Below are 21,664 nucleotides of genomic sequence, written 5' to 3'. Positions count from 1 at the left end.
TATGAAGTTTTGTTGTTTTCTCTTTTAAATCTTTGTGAAATGCACATCTTCTTTTTTTTTTTTTTTTGTATCTGTCACTCTCTCTGCTCTCTTTACTACCGGATATCCTGGATGGCAGCGCTGCGGTCTCGCTTCTTTGCCCACATCTTGAGCGAGTTGGCGAGGAGGAGGAGGAACTCGCCGTTCTTCATCCCGACTGCCAGCATCTCCCCATCTGCGCTGTAGCTAACACACCGGGCTGCATGGCCAACACACACCTTGTTCAACAGTTTCTAAACAGAGAGCAAGACAGAATCACCATTCATCCTATATTAGTGTTATTTTAAAAAATTAACCAAAGAATATTTCATAATTAAAATAATCATGATTAGCTGCTCTAATCTGTACCTTGTCAGTGAGGTCCCAGAGTCTGATGGTGGCGTCGTCGCTGGCGGTGATGCAGAGCTCTTTAGCAGGATGAGCGGTCAGACCCCAGATCCCTCCCCGAGCGTGACTGTCCAGCAGCAGGTTGGACGCTGCATTCTTCTCACCAACCTCGATGATCTCTCCGTCCTTTGTCCCCACCAGGATCTTACCCTGAGGGAGAGGACGGGCTGATGAGGATGAGAGGTGAGACAGAGAGGATGGAGGGCTGAAAATTGAAAGAAACTAAAGTTCTCACCTTTCCTCTGCAGACGGATCGAACACACTCCACCTGCTGTCCCGTCTCCAGCTGGAACGCTCGACAGCGTTTCATTTCCTGATCCCAGAGCTTCACCGCACCGCCCTCTTTTGTCCTGACACACAAACATTTACTTGGTTTGATCACTGCCTCTAAATACAGTTGAAGTATTTTTATGCTACTACACCTCCAAAAGTACAGTACATCTCAGATTCATTATTTCCATAAAGTAAGAAATGGTCAGTTACTGTATGTAGCCTTGTTGCCCCCTACTCCTTTTGATATATACATTATTACAGCTGTACAAATAACTGAATCACAATTTGAACTCTCAGCTCTTTTGTGAATAAGCTGTAATTACTATCTGTGTTTAGTCCTCATTATACCCTGAGCAGTCTCATTTAGATACTAATAACAAAATGTATCACAGTTTATACTTAAAGAAATGTATTTATGTTATGATGACATTTGGAAGCTGACATATTTTCCATGAAGTAAAATGAAATTTTCAATTCATTAGTAAATCAGCTGTTGTGTGTGTGTGTGTGTGTGTGACTCACGGCCTCTCCTTGCCGCCGGTGACAATGAGTCCGTCTCTCAGGGTGGTGTACATGGTGAAGACTGGCCCGGTGTGCGCCTTCGCCACCACCCTCAGCAGGTAGTGGTCCCGCCACACGTACACGTCCCCGTTAATGGCTCCGGTGAACGTCAAGTTATTCTGCAAACACACATTAACAAAGAAATCAGCTTAAACACTCCTCTTTGTGCTTATTCTGTCTCTTTGTAGTCACTGTTGGTCATTTTGTAGTCTTTGTATTTGTTTTGTCTTCCTTTTGGTGACATTTTGCATGTGAAGCTCTGGGCCACTCTTACCCCTTGGGCCCATGGGCCTCAGCCCAGTAGGCCTTTTAGTGCAAGACTGTTCTGTTTAAAAAAAAAAAAAAAAAAAAAACCAAGCCAATAGGTCTTTGGTGTTGTTAACTGACATCTAGTGGCTGTAGTAATTATGACAGGAAAAGTAGGTGATCTGCATTAGGAGGGGTTTGGGGTGGATGGATGGGTCAACAAAACACAGGTCTTTCACACAGGAGCCCAGGAACCCAGTAGTCACTGTTGTTTTGTTAATCCACAACCATTCAACAATCAATTTGAATCCAAACCACAATCTTAAAAGCCTAAAAACTTCGATTGTTCCAACTGCATGTTTGTTATTGATACCAAGCTCCAGTTTGTCAACCAGTTGCATGCTCCTGTGGGTCATATCTAAGGGTAAGAACAAGCAACCCGTATGGCTGTTTAGGTTGGAGGTCTTGTTGTACGACGCACATTAGGTTCCTCACAGGAGAGAAACCATTTAGGTGTGGGAAAAGATTTAAGCAACAGTGTGATCTTACATAGCATTTTAGAGTCCACACTGGACAGAAAGTGTTCTGCAACAGTTTTTGTGGCTAAGGATATGTTAATCGTTCAAACAGCAAAAGACATATGATGGCATGCAAAACACAAGCAGCTGAAGCTGCAGAGTTTCTGGTTGAGATGAACTGTTTTTAATGTGCTTATGTTGTTGCTCAGTAATGTAGCATGATTTCTTTGAACTCTGTGTTGTGTTTTAGGGATATTTAATCTAAGACTTGGGTAAGAGTGAGAGAGTTAGAGTCAGGTCATGTGAGCAGAGCCCTACTGATACCAGATTTAGATTTTACAACAACTTATACAATAATAAATCAGCAGTGAACTCACAGCACCGAAGGCGACCGACAGCATCGTCTGCATCCTGCCATCCTCCACCGTCCCCACTACGCCCTTTTTGTACATCAGTGCACCGCCAGCCAGCGTCCAGAACTTGACATGTTTGATTCCCACCGACACGAACTGGGAGTCCGAGTCTGGCCGAAACTCCACTACGAAGATCCGGTCTGGGTGTCCAGCTTTACTGCACACCTTAGATCCTGCAGAGGAGTTATTTTATTCAATATTCTTCCCTGTGCTAAATTAACTTAAATCACTAACATGCTCACAGCTTGACATCTCTACTGAATATTACTGTGCTGATTATTATTGTGAAGCTGCTATTTGTGGCATATACCCACCTCTGGGCAGGGGGATTTACAGTGAACTTACTAAAAATGGCTATGGATAAGTATCAGTGCATATCTTGCAGGCTACAGGTAATCATGTTACACAATCTTTGCCGTTCCCTGACTTTAGTGCAGAGCTTTCCCAAGGTCAACATAAATACCTTGTTAAATCTACAACAGGCCCAGCCAATATTTAGATCATGAGAGTTGCAGTACTGTAATATAAAAGTAAAGTAAAGTAAAGTAAAAGTCGTGCAGTAGTTAACGCATCAAAATTAAAAGTAGGCTACTCATAATTTAGACAAGTGCACTTTGTGACTGTTTTATATGATATATATTATATTGTTGAATTATTATTCTTGATACATTAATGTGTACACAGAATTTTACTGGTGTAGTTGGTTGAGTTGGAGCTGGCTTTAACTATTAATAGCTGTAATCGGGGTTGTAGGTTTGGTTTGGTGGGATATGCATACGATATACACAGTAATATATTGACAGATGTTTCTAATATTTTGTTGTCCCATTTAGCCTGCATTAGTTTCTGTGCGTATCCAATAAATGTACTGAACAGAGGCCCATACCCAGCAGCAGTTCTTCTGTGAATTAATGCGCATGAATCTTATTGGTTATCGATCAGATATTAGTCTGACCTTCCTGCCAGCGCCACACAGTGATGGTGTGTTCAGGTTCCACTCCGACAGACAACAGCAGCTTCCCTGTGGCGCTGAAGTTAACGTAGCTGACACCTTTAGTGTGAGGACAGCGGAGGATGGACATGGTCTGTTTACTCATCGCATCCCACACGTGGATTGAAGGCGTGGTGCCTACATAAAGATTACCAGACAGGAGAAGAGGAGAGAGGATGTAAACAGAGCTGTTATCAGATCACAATAGTTAAAAAAAAAAGTCACAAAAAGAAAACACATATGACAAAAATAGGAGGGTAACTATGACACCATCAGGACAAAAACAGAGCAGTTAGAGGGATCAATGCAGCTTACAAGCACCCTGAGACCCAGATCAGCACCAGCACAAAGTATTTAAGTGCTTCACAGTCCAAAGATCACACTGGTGGCTTCTATGTTTTAGCACATTTACAAACTAACTGATGTTCCCACTGAACATTTACCACATCTTCCAGTTGGCTTTTAGATTAATTTTGTTTTTCCAAAGCAGACTATGGCTTCAGCTGATTTCATTGTTCTAAAATCAATTTGCAGAGACTTGAAAACTGAGAGTTTATACAGTCTATAAGCAAACATGGGTGCTGTGACAAGGCTAATATGGTTCCCTCCTGTATTACTGATGAAAACTGGTTACACCTTATTGTACTGCATGGTGTTTACTCAGCCTTACCTACTAATTCATAAATCGTTTTTTTCTTGAAAATTCAAATATAACAACCAGGTACTTAATAACTGTTACAACTAACACTTGCTCAATTTTTCTTATAATAAATTGAAAACCATGTAGGTAATTCTTGGAAACCCTAGCGATTAACAGTTAAATACCAACTAATGTTTTAGAAGATTATAAAGAAACTTTCCAGAAAATTAGCTGGAAAATATGGGACCCATAAAATTGAGTCTTTGCTGCAGCCACATTTTCTGCTTTATGGAGGTAAGACAGCAGGATGTTAAAATATAACAGGAACATTTTACCCTGAGCTGCTTTTTGACATAAAGACAGTGTTCCTGAGCTGTTCATAGTCCTCATGGACTAATTTTGGCAGGTTGTCTCTGGGTTTCAGGGTGTCTGTGGTGATGGGAGAGGCGGTGCGGTTTGTTTTGTTTTTTTACCTGGGAGTTCACTGACGTCACCTGAGGTGTTGTGAGAGCGATGGTGACAAATGAGGCCAGCCAAAACACACACATACAAAAACAACAAAAAAAAAACAAATGAAAACCTGACAGTAAATAGAGATATTTATGGGTGATTCTCACTGCTTAAAGTAGGCCAAACTATTTTTTTCCTTCTTAAAATGTGCATCTATTTATTGGTCTCAAAGTACTCAGCGGTATTTCTTCTTGAAGATAAAGCTTCTTCCATGTTAGTGTTACCAGTGTGTTTCTATTCTCTCAGTGGGAAAAAGTAAAGCAGGCAGGTTAAACAGGAAGCAGAGGAGAGAGAAGCAGGACTCATTTAGTACAGACGAGTTAGTAAAGAAACACACTGCCATGCAGAAATAGCAACACTTCTATAAGTCTCTCTCTCTCTCTCTCTCTCACTCTCTCACACACACACACACACACCGATCTGTCCAGTGGCGATGATGTTTTTGTATTTTGGGTGCTGGTTGACGGTCAGACAGAGGATGTCATCAGTGTGTTCCAGGTAGAAACTCTGAGTTCCTGCAGCACAAGAAGACACATAAACACATCACTGTGATCTGAACAGTGACAGGTTAGACAACTGTGGGCAGATTTCCATCCAAATCTATCACAATTTTTTGCCAAGAATTTGAAAAATTGTGCCAGTAAAACATCAAACTGCGAAAAAATGTTCTATTTCTACTTCTATTTCTTTCATGAGGAACACGGTGTTTGTGTTGCCATGGTTACCGGTACTGAGGCTGTGGACAATGGCAGTGGCGGCGGTGTGGTAGACGATCTCTGTGCCGTCGTTGAGGTAGTGCAGGTTGTTCCGACAATCAAAGCCCCGAAAACCAAACACGTGATCCAAAACCAGGTCCTGCACATGGAGGAGACAGATGAATAGGAGGACAGACAGAGAGAAATGAGACAGAGAGAGAAAGACAGACATACCTCTACCAGTCTCTTCTTCTTAGAAATGTTGTTCTTCTGAAGTTTCTCCGGCTGCGGCGCTGCTCGACTCACTGGAGGCCTGGAGGATCAATCAGTCTGTTAATCACATAATCAATCAACCATTCAAAGAAAACATTCATTCATATCCCAATGTGCTGATGTCTGGAGGACAGACAGGTGGAGGGACAGACAGTGAGACAGCATGGTCGGCCTGCAGACAGACAATTCACACAGGGATCAAACAGACAATAGAATCAGTAGAGAAAGAAAGGACAGATGTAGACAGATGTTTCTTCTTGCAGCAGGTTGTGATGAACTGTGTACTCCTTCAGTTAGAAACTGACCTGTGACCTTCTGTCGTGTTCACACAAACAAACTGAATACTGCTAATATAAATGTTAAGTAGTTATAATTCCTGACTTTTAAATGCTTTTTTGTGTTTTTAGCCAAAGCCAAAGAATGAATCCACTTGACTAATTAAACTATAATGTCCATATTAAAGAACAACAAATGCAAGTACACCCTTCATTAGTGATCTTCCATCCTTTTATCTTTTAGTATTTTTAACATTTCCTTGTTAATAACTTTTGTGATATTTCTGTGTTAGACAATTAAAAATTGCAAGAGAAGAGGTAGTAGTCTGACGATGCCAAATCAGGTGAACAGGGTGGGTGTTGGACAAGTTCGAATCCACATTCCTGGGACGACCGCATGAAGACTGATGTTGTCCATTTCCTCAGACAGTGCTGACTTGGAATTTTTCAATCATCCAAAATAGAAATACTGCAACTTTTGAAGAATCCTGGTTACGCATCAAACATGTAGACGTGTTTGTTTCAAAAAATCTGAATAAGCTAGCTGAAGATAGATCATGATATTGTGGCAGGTAAACACCTGATCCAGGTTTATTATTCTCTGCCATGTCTGCTGGGGCTATGTTGGTTTAAATTGAGTTGTAGTTGGTCAGTTACACTTTATCAAGCAATGTACTTACACACTATTTTAAGATACTTGTACTTTACTTCAGTATTTCAATTTTAGGCTCTTACATACCTCTACTTTACTACATTTTAGAGGGAAATGTTGCACTTTACTTACTTTACTGCATCTGACAGTTGCAGTTACGAGTTACTTTATTGTCATTTCATTCAGTGCAGTACAAATACAGCTTTACAGGTGACCTAAAGAATGACCTGCAAGGTAAGGACAGTGTGAGGTAATGCCAAGAGGAGTGTGAAACACACACACACACACACACACAAAATGAAGAGGCACTGCGTAAACAAACAGTAACAGACAGTCAGGTGGACAGGTGTTACCTGGATCCCCTGGACAGCAGAGGGACAGAACCAAGGTACAGAACTTTAGAAAGCACGCAGACACACAATCACACGCGCACACACACATCCAACCATGGCAACAAACTCACTCAAGCACACACATATAAAGGCCTCATGCCTCACAGAAACTATAATGTGACTAGCTGTGGCTCTAGCTACATGCTACAACAAAATGCTACCATGCTATTGCTACTTTTTATTTTAGGGTTGTCAGGCTAACATGCTAGCATAGCTAATTGTGTTAACAGGCAAACATGCACAGGCAATCAGAGAACAGTTTTCAGTCCTGGGTCAAAAACAAACGGGATTGGGTGAGGTACTGTGGCTCAGGCAAGTTCTGTAGTTATAAGGGGTGTCTTTTTTTCTATGATTTCTAAGCAGGTGTATGAAAGTTGATGAAACAAACATTGGCAATAATAATATCCTCAAGGTACAAATCAAACTGAATCTAAACATATGTATGTCATGTCTGTGTGTTCGGATCTGGCTGAGTTATGATTCTGAGAAGGAGTGTGAGTTTTGACACAATTTGCAGCAAACTCTGTTGTGATTGTGTCGACTAAGAAGCCAACATCATAAATAAGAGATTTTGTTTTCTGGCCTCTGGTCCTGTTCAGGGCACCCACACACAAGCAAAACCTGTTATAACCTGCAAATATCAATTTTCTGCCTTAGACCCAGGACTGTTAACTAGCTGAATATAACAGTTCTTTCCTGCCTCGGCCTTGCACATGCTCAGTCAACAAGCTGAAAGGCTATAATACCCTCAGGCTCCTCTGTCATTTTCGCTTGATTAAAGATTGTCAGACTTAAGACCCAGTTTGGTCAGATCACATTTTAGCTTTGGGACCTGGGTATACTTTCCTCTCATGAATATATAAACAGTAGATATCCACATGAAAAGTGAACCCGAGAGACAAAAACTGTCTTAAAGAAACTACCCTGGGTTGTGGGAATAATGTGCAAAATTCAAGCTTTTTAAGAAAAAAAAAGCCAGGATTATCAAAATTCTTAACACCCCATTTGGACAGGATTTTGTAAGGGAGGTGAGGTGATTTTAATATTACTTGCTCTGGTTAGTGATTTTAATTCTGTCATTTTTCACCACACCCCAATAATAATTACAGCCAAAATGACCTTCTGTTTTTCTGTTAATTAGCTGGTCCTCATGTTTTAAACTCCAACTGGATCCTCGACCTTGAACTTTAAAATAGACCTCTGAGGTTTTTCTCCACATGAGGAGCTGCTTTTTTTCAGATCAGTGTGGAATAGGGTTGGGCCAGTGTAAAAATTTTCAAACCAGTTTGATATTAAGCCAGACAACAAACTGAACTGGTGTACCAAATTTTACCACTAGGTGTTGCAGGTGTCACACGATGCCTTGTGTACGTTTTCGGCTCATCTCTTTTGTATCCAAAATGTTGCATTCTGGCAGAGTTTTAGTTTTCTTTAAGACTAGGTATGCCATGTCTCCTCTTGTCATCAAACAACACATACACTCTCTATATACTCTCTAGAAAACAGACGCAATGTGAGCCATGTGCATCTTCTCCCTCCCTGTACTGATCTCCTTCATGTTGCTAGCTTAAATTATGCACAGCTTGGCAAACAGTAGTGGCTCCATTAGTCCATTTTATGTTAATCACACTGTCGTGCTGCTTATTAGTAATGCAATACAAATTGGACTTGGGGCCATGACACTGTAGGCACAGATGTTTACTACTTCATAATTTGCCAGAACCTGGCATAATGACAAATGTTGGCTCAGCTGGTTTAAGCTCCTACACTGGACAAGACCTGCAAAACTTGAAATCCACCCAACTCTAGTGAGAAGTTTGTCTTTTGTGTCAAAAATAGAACAAGTCACATGTAGTATAGAAACATGCTAACACCAACGTACAGGCCTGTTAGGAAACTAATATGACAACAGTAAACATCAGGAGAGCAGGACTGCATGAAAAACTCATCAAATATGCTGTTGTAATGTCAACTGCAGGTGGATACATCGACTACATAAATGTAGTAGACAACACAAAATAGCCTGTATTTTTTACTTTTAGTCTGCCAACTGCCAGCTCTGATCAGATCCTGTCTCCAGTGCACCCATATACAGACAACTATAACTGGATTACTGTGATACTAAAGAAAACCTAAAAGCCTGATGATCCGCAGCCTCTTTTTTTCTCTCATTTCTCAGTGGATTTCTGGAGGTTCATTCTGGATGAATATCAGAGATAATGATATCATGATATCAATATTTCATGTCTGTGTGTTCAGATCTGATGCTGAGGGGGAGAATGGATTTTGACTCTAATTCACCTCACGCATTAACTTTGTCTTTCTCTTTTTGTCTTTGTTCTGCTGGATATCTATGTCTATTAGGGACCAGATCCTGTCATGTCACCAGGGTAATCCTGTCCGAATGGGGCGTTACATTGTTCTGCGTGGAAACCTGTTACAGTAGGATGAACGAGTGATAACAGAGAACAAGTGCAGGACAGAAACCAGGCTGTGGAGGGAAGAGGGATCAGACCCAAACACCCCTGTTGACACAAAACAGGACCTCTACAGTAGGAGGAGGAGAAGAGAGAGGAAGAAAACAAGACAGAAGACGGGGAGGAAAAGACAAGGAAACATAGAGAATGAAAAGATGATTAGAAGATGGGTTACAAAAGGGAGGAAGAGGCAGAGGAGGAGAGGGAGAGGAACTGGTTTTAAAGACAGGAAGCAGAGGATGAGAAGAAATGCAAAGATGATGGAAAGACAAATTTCTAGCATAACAGGACATTATTAGAAACACTTTATTCAGACAACAAACAATGAAAAGAATGGTATAATGGATTGAAATCATTTTGCTATGATAGTTGGAAATAGGAATTACTATTACTAATACCACTACAGCTGTGTGGCCATAAAATATACAGATACAACATCTAAACAGATAAATGCTGTATATATGGAGCTGAATGTCACTTTCTGTCAAGACCCCGTTCCACTAATACAGTTTCATCTCTCTCTCTCTCTCTCTCTCTCTCTCTCATCGTGATATTAAAAAAGTTATTGCTATGGTAACAGTTTCTGTCATATCCATAATATTCACTCACTTTCTCTCCCACTGTCATTCCCCAGTCTCCAACTTCTATCTTCCCTCACCAGATGCTGTTTATTTGTTTGTATAATCTTATATACAGTACATATAATTCAATCAGACCTGCTGTATTGACATTTTCCCTGTCTGAAAATCATCTACACAGTAAGTATCAGGTCATACTTACTTGACAATGCCCTGCCTCCAGGGGAATGCAAGTTAAAACACAACACAGATATTAAGAGTTTCTACAAGCAAGGCCAGAGAGCAGCAATCCTTATAATATCCCTGGAAGCAGCAACACTCAAGAAGTAAGGGTACCACAAAGGGACAAAAAGAAGTGTTTGTCACTCAGCACTTGGTGTACAAACTGACACAGGTTGTGTCTTTACTGATGTAAATTTACAGCTCTTTCTGTCAGAGCTTTTGGGCATCACTAGCTTGACACAGGAGTTGTGCTTTTTGGGTTTTTGGCCCAATGGGCCTCTGTTTGAAGTGACTGTAGTTTAATTGACTTCCCATCAAGAAATGAAAACAAAGAGATACAAAATGGCTACAAAGAGAAATAAAGTGACTATAAAGAGATACTAAACAACTGCAAGGAGACATAAAATGGCTACAAATAGACAGAAAAAACAACTACAGAGACACAGAAAGACAGCAAAGAGATGTAAAACAAATACAAGACACACAAGAAGGCTATAAAGAGGTGCAAAATTACAGAGAGAAATCACCACAAACAGATACCAAATAACCACAAAGAGACACAAAACATCTACTAAATGCTGCAAAATTACCAAAATGAGACATAACAAACACCAAGACATCTCTTTGAATATGGGGGTCTTTCACATATCTGTGCCCATTGTCTCATAATCCGTCCATGGTCCCAGTATTTCAGTTAACTGAGTTTTGGAAGATTAGATGTCTTTAGCTTACAACATCTGTGTACTACAGAATAAATTTGTACCTTCAAGGTGCCCTTTGTTGGTGAGTGTTTTGAAGACAGATGCTCATTGACACTGAAAGTATATCAATCTCTTAGCATGTGCAACGTGGAAACACACAACAAACTGAACCGTAACAATACTCTGTGACCATGCAGAAGCCCTTGCATGCATGAAATGCATAATCCTTTTGATTTAAACAACTACACGGATGCAGACACTCACACACAAACCTAAGCATACAGACAAACACACACACTGTAACCACTGATCACACACACAGTGGATAAGATGAATTTATTCATACATTTTTTTTTTTAAATAAAAGTTTCAGTTCAGTTTGTCTCAATGTTGCAAAGTCACAAAAGTAAAGAAAAAATCACCATGACCTTTTACGAGAGTCTGACAGTGGGGAGTGTAATTATGTGACCAATAAACAGGATTAACAAGGATAAAGAAGTTAGCTTCGCTTGAAAACGTATAAAGTGACACAAATGTGGGATTTATGTTCTGCTTTCTCTCTTTTATGAGAGAAAAGGCTTCAAGAATAAGATTGATCTTCATTCTGGATTAATAGTGTCTCAGTGAAACTTTTGTAGCTAGACACTGGATAAATTATTAACTCAAAGAATCATTGGGTCTCATGAACACCCCTGGAATTGATAAAAATAAATCCAAATAAAAATAAGCTTAACCCAGGATAAATGTTCGAAATATAACAAGGATGCAAAGTTGTCTGAAGCAGCTTTAAACTCTAGACACAAACTGGGTTCAAATAATCTGACACCCATGTGCCTCCAACAACCTGTTGTCATGGTGTGCTTGCGTGCGTGTATGTGTGTGTGCTCATACCTCTCCTCAGCAGACAGCTCCTTCAGCTGTTGGTGAGGTTTGGTTCCTCTCATTTCTCTAATGCTGACAGCGTACATCTTAGTGGTATAATCCACCGTCTTCTCTCGGGCAACATCACTGTCATAGCCTTTGAATATACACATTCATAAATGACAATTCTGCAATCTGATCCAAATCACATGCTTTTTTTTACCTTATGAAAAAATAATATTTTGTAAAGCTTTGGACCCAGGTCAGACTGGATTATTCTCTCTCTGTCTCTGCCAATCGTCTGTATTAATGCATGTCATGTGTCGCAAGTAGATACACAATGTCCACAGGGAAGCAGGAAGAGAGACAAAGAGACCCCCCACAGTCCCCTGACCTGAGCATCACTGAAAATCTGTTGTTCTCTGTGGGTAAACATGCTGTCTGTACCGGACAGACTAAAAATATCTCCGAACTTGAAGTGATCTGCAGGAAGAAAATTCATCAGGAACAAAAAGACTCTCAGCTGCTACAGAGACTGTTCGCAAGCTGTGATATCTGCCAATGGGGGGGGGGGGGGTCACTAAGTACTGACTTAGCAGGGTGCCCTTTTTTTTTAAGTTGATGAAATAAAAAGTATCAGTGCATTAACATATCAAGAGAGGCTCATTTTTCCAGGGTGTTTGCGGCCCTTGTTTCCTATGTCTGTCTAGAGACTCTGACTCTCAAATGTCTGATAAAGAAAAAATATATTTTTTTAAATCTTTAAAAAGCATCTGTTCTCTGATCTGACACACCTACCAGTCTGACATTTTTAGCTGTGACATCAAACATGTTACAAACCACTACTGAAAAACAAATCTGTTTTACGGTGAGGCATGGATGTGTTTAAACTCATGGTGGTTAAGATTATGGAACTTTTGTTGTCAGGTTACAATAATGAACACTTGGTTAAGTTTAGTGAACAATGATGTTTGTGACAGAACAACTGATACTGTCATTATCCTTAGGAGGACAGTCTTTGAATTTGGCACTAGGGCTGCTAACTAATGATTATTTTAATTATTCTCATTATAATAATTTCTCAATTACAAGGTGACTTCAAATGCCTTGTTTTGTCTGGATCCAAAACCAAAAGATACTGAGTTTATTGTCAAGTCTGACAGAGAAATGCATCAAATCCTCACATTTGAGAAGCAAGAACCATCAGGAGAATGTTTTCAGTTACAAATCACTCAAAGTGATTATTCAATCTACAAACTGGTTGCTGATAAATTCTCTGTCAGTTGACCAGTTAATTGATGAATCATTGTCTTTGGCACAATTTAGGCCTGCGCAAAATAAAAGGCGCAGAGAAACCCTTTACATTTAAAATCAGCCTGAAATAAAAAAAAACAAAGAAACACCCACCTCCATCCTCCTCTATGTCGTCGTCCGACTCCTCGCTGTCCACAGGTGGTCGATTGTCGCGAAACAAATGCCCCTCTCCCTCCCCACTGATCCCACCTCCTCGCTCCCTCGCCCAGATCATCAGGGCGGTGTCAGCCCCGCCCACCGTCAGCAGGGTGGAGTCGTCCTGAGCCCAGCGGACGTTGGTCACCTGGGCGCTGTGGCCCACGTAGCGCTTAAAACGAGCGTACTGACCCTGGAGGGAGAAGAGAAATATACCTGCTGACCTGTTTATGCCTGTGATAGAGAATCAAACTTTTCAAGTGACAGATTTACTCAGATTCTTTTATAGGAAGTAATACCACATTAAAACACTACAGTATGAGTAAAAGTAAAAAAGTATTGTCTTTCAAGTTTCTACACTGAAAGGACTAAGGAAAAAGTTTCTATTACCAGTTTTGCCTGAGGCCCACAGCACACAGACCAGACATATTTTACACACACATCAGCCTGAATGTAAAATATGAATTTACAGAGTAAACAATATCTCAGTCTGTCGTACCCTGACAGGGTAGCTGAACAGTTTGAGGAAGCCAAAGTCGTCTCCGGTGGTGAGCAGAGTTCGGTCTCTGGTGAGTGACGCCGCGTTGATGTCAGTGATGTCGCTGTGCGTCGGCCAGATTCCCTCACAGCTCGAACCCAAAACACACGTCCAGCTAGACCACTCGATTCTCTCCAACTACACACACACACACACACACACACACACACACACACACACACACACATAATAACATACGCATAACTTTGAGACTTTTGACACAGTCTTTGTCCTGCTCAATGCCTGTAACAGACCAGGTGTCACCAGGGTTAAAATGTCATCCAGAATGATGAGTTAAATTTCAGAGGAGCACAAAGAAGATTCCCAAACCCTTCCTATAATGTTAACACGCACACACACACACACGCACGCACACACACACACACACACACACACACACACACACACTGACCTCAGAGTTTCTGATTGTTTGTCTTTTTCCTCGCGGGGCTTCGAAGAAAAGCTGCTCTTTGGCTCCCGTGTTCACCTGCAGCAGTTTACCTGAAGCATACACACACACACACACACACACACACACACATACAAAGAATGTGTGAAGAATGAAATTCTCTGCTTTGAATTATAATGTCTTAAAAAACCTTAAAACTCGCAAAACAAACTCTGCACATGCATCATCCTGTACAGTGAAGCTCAGACGTGCTTGGGTGGTGGAAGACTTTCAAAATGAACAGTAGATAAAGAAAGAGAGCATTGTGTTTTACCTCGAGCGTCCCAGTCGATGTGTGTGATGTAACTGGATGCTCCTTTACAGATCCCCACTCTTTTACTGCTCAGCACATTGTAGATGTCCACAAAGCTGTCATGTGATGCCACTGCCAGGTATTTACCTGAATCTGAGACCATGTGTGCCAGAAAATGTCAGATGAATGGGTGAGGACAAGTGGATATATCTTCAGTAATGTCTGTGTGACTGTGTTTTCTGTGTGTGTGTGTGTATGTTTGTACCTGGGGTAAAGCGTACGTCAGAGATGGCGTCTCTGCGATGGTGGAAGCTCAGCAGATCCTCCAGCGTGTCAGCATTCACCACTAGCACGCCGCCATCGCTCAGACCAACAGCCAACGCCTTCCCATCAGGAGAGAAGGCACAGCAGCGGCCACCTGGAAAACACAGGCGCACACATACACACACAGTCGCTCAGTCAGTTAACCTGTTAGTTGATAAACAAGTTTATCTATTAGTTTATTTCATGTGTTCGGTGATGACTGTCTGTATTCTGACTTGTCTGTCAGAAGTCCATTTTAAAACGTCCATGTGTGGGGCTTAGCATCCATGGTACCACTGTGTTGCATTTCATCCCCTGTGTCTCTCCCTTCATTTCCTGTCAGCTCTCCCTTGTATACGACCTAATACAGCAATAAAATGTCCATACTAATCAGGGAAAATCTGCAATGTCACCTAAAAATGAAAACACCCTTACTGCTCTGAGATTTAAAGACCCTACTCCAACACTGTTCTCTACCTTCCTAAAACTGCTGTCTCAGAGCCTCTATCTCATTTGTCTGTTCTTGACTCTTCTTGTTTTCTGTGTATTACTCTATTGGAATTTTGACAGGAAATTGCTGTAAAAAAAGCAGGTATGTTCAGCTATCCTTATTTTAGGATGAAGAGTTTTCAAATAGTCTAACACATGAGAAATCCTCTTGTTCTCTGTCTTTCCTGGAATTAGATGAAAACACGGATATGAGCTTCATATCCGTAACTGGAAGCAGGGGAAAACTGTTAGCTTAGCTCCATCAAAAGAGAAAAACAAAACACTCCTTCCAGCAGCTCAAAAAATCTTTTAAAAAAATCATAATCACAATATTAAAATTGAGATCTGAGCAAGAATCTGCAAATACTGACTTTGACCAAACATCGACTCTGATGGATTATTTCTTTGCAGTGGTGGTGGCGCATGTTTTTACTTTTTAATTATCTTAATATTACTTTAAACAAAGTTGTAAAGCATGAAATTACATGGCAGAAATGAATACATTTTATATTCTCTCTCCTATTCTCACAATATACAATAATTCAACACGAGCTTCCTCCTGATCTGCCTCGGTCTAATACAAGTAAACAGCTGTGATTGGCAACACTTTTTTTTTCTTAACTATTGCATATTGTCATTGCCATTACTATGACAGGAACAGTAAGACTAGACAATATGATTGTGTTTATGAAAAAAAAAATTAATTATTGCACAGTCGATATTAATTCTGAAATAAAACATTTGAATTTAAATGAACTGTTTGTATCTTTGTAGAATAGAGACAGATTAAGCTGAGCGAAGCTGAGCTGCTGGATGGAGTGTGATTGCTTTTCCGATTCAGTTCTTGAGTAATATAACAGCCCTCTATAGCTGACAACAATACAACAATTAGTGTGTCAGCAGAAGCCTTCAGTGCCTATGGCCACACCAAGGTAAATAATCACCAGCTGTCACTGCTGTGCTGCCAGTTGATTTTCATAGAAACTACCTGAGAACAATGGCTGTCTAGAAGAAAGGAAATCAGTCTTAAATCTAATGGATGATTTGGACAGGTATCAGTGGGGATGCTAAATATACAGGACTTGTAGAGTTCTGGTGGTCTGGTCCTTCATCTGACCTCTCTTCAGCTTGCGGACGGCCACCATGCGGTGATTGGCTGACGTCTCCCACAGTCTCAGGGTTTTATCGTCACTAACTGTGGCACAGATGGGGAGCAGCGGGTGGGGGGCCAGACCCCAGACCTCACCCTCCATATGACCCTAAAAATGCACGCACGCACACACACACACACACACAAATTATCATAAGGTATGAGGTAAATAAAAGTTGTGAACATTGTATATATTGTGCCCTTCCCCCACTTCTGAAATGTGAACACATTCCTAAACACACAAGACCTTCACAAACACACGCACAAATCACCACACACTTGCGTCACTGTATTGCCAGCTTCTAAAAGCACTCAGGTGCATCACACCGGAAACATCACAAACTTCATGCAACCCATGCACACACAAGGCAAATCTTGACTGAAAGGTGTGGACAACATTGTCCTGTTCTGTATGCATGTGTCTGTGTGAGACTGCCTATTGATCTGCAGCACACAGCTCTCCTCACCATGGCAACAGGTGCTGTACCAGACTACCAGACATTTAAAGAATCTCTGAGATTCTCAGTAACACACACACACACACACACACACACACGAGGGGTGAAACAAATCAGGTTTTTCCTTACCACTGTTGCCTAGTGCTTACTCATGGTGGGAATTCTTGGGTCTCTGTAAATATATTGTAAATAACACAGTCTCGACCTGTCCTATGTGAAAAGTGCGAGACAAAAACTGACTTGACATGATTGTGTTATGATTGAGATTTTCACGAAATCAATGTCGATTTTATTTATATAGCTGATCTCATTAAACATAAACTCAGGGTGCTTTACACTGACAGATAAAATATAAAACAAAAGACAAAAACAAAAGAAAATAGAACATAGGAAATATAAACATAAGAATATAAGCATGAGTAAAACTACTTCTACTATTACTTGCAATTAACCATATGCCTGGAGGATTAGAAAAGTTTTGAGTTTGCCTTTCAATGTGGAAACAGTTGTAATGGACCTCCACCTGGTGACCTGAGAGAACTGTGATCAGTTTATAATCTCTGAGCAAGTGGAGTGAACCTTTAAGTTGTTTATGGACTATTATCAAAATCCATTTTTGATACTATTTATGGTCCTCTCTCTGCAATAGTACTTCAGTGTATTTATTTTCAGTAATTGCTCTCTAAATAGTAGTTGGGATTCAAATTGCTTTTATGCTCGATGGATTAACAGGAAACGCTGCAGCATGTCATCCACTGTTACTGTTTGTAATTTGATCTGATTGATATCAGCTTCACTGTTTACTGTTCACTCTCCTACAGACTTATCAGAGCTGTATTAAGTTTCTTCTGACGTTAACATAACATAACATTTCCGACTGCTGCTGTTTTCATCCATCCATCCATTATCTATACTGCTTATCCTTTAAGGGTCACAGGGGGCTGGAGCCAATCCCAGCTGACATGGGGCGAGAGGCGGGGTACACCCTGGACAGACTGCTGCTGTTTTGAAATGGACAAACACAGTGGGGTTTTTATTGTGAAGGAGTAATAGGAAATGTATTGTATCTGTTCTCGCATAGACAAAGATAATTATTAAAAATGTATCTACAAAACAAAACACCATTTTGTTTTTTTTCTTGAGAACAGATGATTTGTAAATCTGTCAGGGAGTAATGAAAAGTGAGGGGCAGCGAGCATCACAGTGAGCCGTGATGAAGAGCTGCGCATATTCACAACATAACCAACTCTTTTTACTGTGTCCTGCTGTTCTGTGGAGAACTCACCTGCTAACACAATCTGAAGCATGAAAACTGTTGCTATGGTTACCTGTAGTTTAACATACCTTGAACGCTGTTTTCAAATAATGACTTGACCTGAACTATGTTTAAGTTGTCCACAGATATGACTTTAACAGACACCTGTCAACATGCAAACATAGCAGACTGCTCACACACACACACACACACACACACACACACACACACACACACACACTCATTCCCATGTCCCATTATACCTGCACCAGCAAGGTCATGGGTCCAGTCTTGTCGATCTCCAGAACTTCTCCGTTTTTGGTTCCCACCAGGATGTGACCGTGACCCAGGGTGATGGCTCTGATGGATGGGTTGTCCTCCAGCAGCAGGCCTGTGCATGCACACACACACACACACACACACACACACACACACACACACACACACACACACATTCAGGAATTTTTTTGTAGATGAAGTCCTTTCAGTGGCAAACAGAAATTAGTTGATCCATATACTATGTAATACTGATATTTCAAAACAAATATTTGGAGTTTTATTGTTGGGTTTCTGTAAATAATATTCTTAAGAATATAGTCTGAACCTGCTCTGTATGAAAATTAACTTCTCATGTTAATGTTACGTTTTGGCGCAATGTAAATAAAAATTGACTTGACAAACAGAGGTGTGTGTCCCCATGTGTCCAGCTGATGGCAGTATTGGATAGAAGAGTTTCTACTAGTATGTGCAACAGCTGCTTCACTTGTGATCTTAAACAGGGACAGCAATTATGACTTTGTCCAGTAACAAAAAGAAACTCACAAAATGAACAGATGGTCAACAAATCAGCAGACAATAATTAATTCATTAATTAGATTAATAATACAATTATAATCAACAATTGTGGATAAAGATAACACTTTATATGAGTGGTGAAGTTTTTGGCCTCAGGTAGAAGGAGATGTGTTAAACAGCACATGAAGTTCAACTCTTTCAGTGATTATAGGTTATTAACTGTTGTGGTGTTTCTATTTTGAGTAATTGAAAACTGCAGGTCAGCACTGTCTGAGAAAATGGTCCACAGCAGCGATGACGTCGCTATCACTGTTAAAATGGTGAAGAGGTAATCTGAGGGTGCCAAATCGGGGGAAAAATGAGGGTGTTGGACGTGTTCAGATCCTACCTATCTATTGATCTATCTGTCTCATTATGATAGCTGTATTGTGTGCACCTTTAGAGCCCGGGGATAGAGCTGCTCTCTTGATGGCGTAAGTCTTCAGGCAGCGGTCAAACATGTCGTCCCACAGCTCCACCACACCGTCCTTCCCGCCAGTCACGAAGCCCTTAAGACAAATTGCGATCAAATTTATTATATCAGGATGACCCCCCTTGAGATTTATCACCTCGTTTTGTTTCCCAAAACAAACACTCACAAGAACGAATTGAACATGTTACAGTGAGAGAAAGCATTACTGAAAACACATGGAATCTGTTTTAAGATAAGTGAAATAAACCAAATGAAGACAGAGGAAATTATTCCAAGCTGAAAGAACCCTAACATAAAAGCTTTCTTTTCCAGTTTTCATAAAGAGGAGATTGTCAGGTGCATCTCAGGGAGTCATTTAAGTAAACTGTCTCAGGAAACAAGAATAATTTAATTAAATGCTCTTAAAAATATCTTGCATCAAGATTAAGCCAAGATTATTCAATGCTGTGTAAAAAAAGAGCAGCCCAATATAAATCTGTCAACAGCATGGAGTTTATTTAAAAGAAGAGATGGTGATCAAAAAGTGTCAAAAGCTTTGATAAATATAATTCATCTATTTGTGCTTCTAAAACAAAACAGAAATACGTCAACTATCAATGTGCACCTGTAGGAAAAGCACATCCCTACATGTCATTATTTCCCTCATTCCCCTTTCCTCACTCAGATGCTGTCACATCCTCCCTCTTTCCTCCCTGTGTTCCTTACTTCCTCTCTCAGAGCTGCGTGCTGCCATCCTTCAGTCTTGTCATCCCCTGCTCTGACAGATTTTTCTCCCTCGTCCTCCCACTCAGCCTGAGATCTTCAGAGCTGTTTGATGTCAGTCTGTTTCCTCTGAAGACTCTCACGCAGTCAATGTCGGGTTGTAAAGAGTCTATTTTTAACTTGTAGAAGTTTAAGACTCATAAAACATTCATTTCCACCTATTCATGATGACAATAACGCATACCTCTGCATAAGGCCAAAATGTCCAAAAATGCTCTCTCTCACAATGGAGAGCGAAACAAAGGAAAGTGATTTGAAAAATTCTTGAGTCTGCCCCTTTAACCAGACTCACACCAAAATGAGTGAAAAAATAGTGGGTTCTTTCCTGGCCCATGTCTCATCCCTCCACCAAGTTAGGTGCAAATCAGTAAAACAAAGAGGTGAAAACAAAATCTCCTTGGCGGAGTTAATAAAAATATTCTATACAAAATAGAGTTTGTTAAACAGTGGAGCTGGATTAGGAGATGGATCAAAAATAGGGCGATAAAAAAAAAAATCAAAAATATCTGCATTTAGATTATAATGTATTTTCAGCATTAAATTGTTTTCTACTGCCATTTACTTGCATTTCAAAATAGAAGAGAAAAGTAAGGCGGATGTCAGGTTGGTGGAATGTGGACACAGAGACACTTGGACACACACAACTGGAGCCTTGGGAATCTGTAACATCTTAGTTAAAATGTGTTTCTTATGTAATTTAATGATTATGTCAAGACCTTACTGGCAGATACGACACAGGTAATGATCAGCATTTTGATGAAGGAAAAATGTTATTTAGATTTTAATTTATATTTTAAAGGTAGATCTCAGAATCAGGCGTAAAAATACAGATGTTAGAAGTAGAAAGTAGAATCAAGTTATTCTGGAAAAAGTGAAAAAAAACAAAAACAAAAAACAAATGACAGAATGAGGAGTCAGACATGAGTTAACAGAAAAATGAGGTTTTGCAGATTTAAGGCAGTTTTTGGTAAATCCAGGCTCTCCTGTTGGTTTCTCTATTGGATCATCTGTTTGAAAATCTTGTTACATAAAGAGACAGAGTCATGCACTGAATGGAGAGAGGGAGTTAAAACAATGAACAGAGAGAGAGAGAGAGAGAGTGAGGAAGAGCGAGGGAAAACAGATGGAAGAAGAAACGTTAACCTCAAAAAATGAAAAAAGTAAATCTACTACACGTCTGCTCACTCCTACATTTAGGTTTTGGGCATTTAGCTGATGTTCCTGCTCAACATGACTAAGACTGAGTGCAACAGTAGAGTACAAACCAACGCTCAACAAACACACACACACACACACACACACACACACACACACACACACACACACACACACTGAGCTAACAGAATGTAAAGGGCCCATTAGTAGGAGGAAGATCGTCTGGAGAGCCTGTCACACTCTGTTTAATCAAAACCTGTTTTCAACACTGAGTCACTCACACACACACACACACACACACACATTTATTATGTCAAAATAAGAGTGATAACTGACATTATCACTCTAAAGTCAAAATGCTGTTATCATATCCAAAACGCCATACAGGCACACTGTTGATTAAAGAGACGATAGACCACCCCTCCCCACCCCA

General features: G+C 40.4%; 1 protein-coding gene across 1 annotated transcript in view; it reads right to left on the bottom strand.

Annotated features, from left to right (window-relative positions):
* The window catches only part of LOC108872865 (echinoderm microtubule-associated protein-like 6), an 84,735-nt gene that overhangs the window by 8,425 nt on the left and 54,646 nt on the right, over positions 1-21,664 (bottom strand). The window contains exons 21-38 of the mRNA XM_018660756.2: positions 19,279-19,390; positions 18,311-18,438; positions 16,302-16,443; positions 14,658-14,810; positions 14,414-14,545; positions 14,104-14,192; positions 13,653-13,829; positions 13,112-13,346; positions 11,735-11,861; positions 5,508-5,586; positions 5,304-5,433; positions 4,995-5,093; positions 3,393-3,566; positions 2,402-2,610; positions 1,222-1,379; positions 662-776; positions 388-576; positions 100-272 (exon numbers count right to left, since the gene is read on the bottom strand). Of these exons, the coding sequence (XP_018516272.1) occupies positions 100-272; positions 388-576; positions 662-776; positions 1,222-1,379; positions 2,402-2,610; positions 3,393-3,566; positions 4,995-5,093; positions 5,304-5,433; positions 5,508-5,586; positions 11,735-11,861; positions 13,112-13,346; positions 13,653-13,829; positions 14,104-14,192; positions 14,414-14,545; positions 14,658-14,810; positions 16,302-16,443; positions 18,311-18,438; positions 19,279-19,390 (2,621 nt within the window). The remainder of the gene's footprint in view (positions 1-99; positions 273-387; positions 577-661; positions 777-1,221; positions 1,380-2,401; positions 2,611-3,392; positions 3,567-4,994; positions 5,094-5,303; positions 5,434-5,507; positions 5,587-11,734; positions 11,862-13,111; positions 13,347-13,652; positions 13,830-14,103; positions 14,193-14,413; positions 14,546-14,657; positions 14,811-16,301; positions 16,444-18,310; positions 18,439-19,278; positions 19,391-21,664) is intronic.

The sequence above is a fragment of the Lates calcarifer genome, linkage group LG16_LG22, assembly GCF_001640805.2.
Source record: "Lates calcarifer isolate ASB-BC8 linkage group LG16_LG22, TLL_Latcal_v3, whole genome shotgun sequence".
Classification (NCBI taxonomy): domain Eukaryota; kingdom Metazoa; phylum Chordata; class Actinopteri; family Centropomidae; genus Lates; species Lates calcarifer.
Note: the sequence above shows the minus strand (reverse complement) of the source record. Positions and strands in the feature narration are given on the sequence as shown.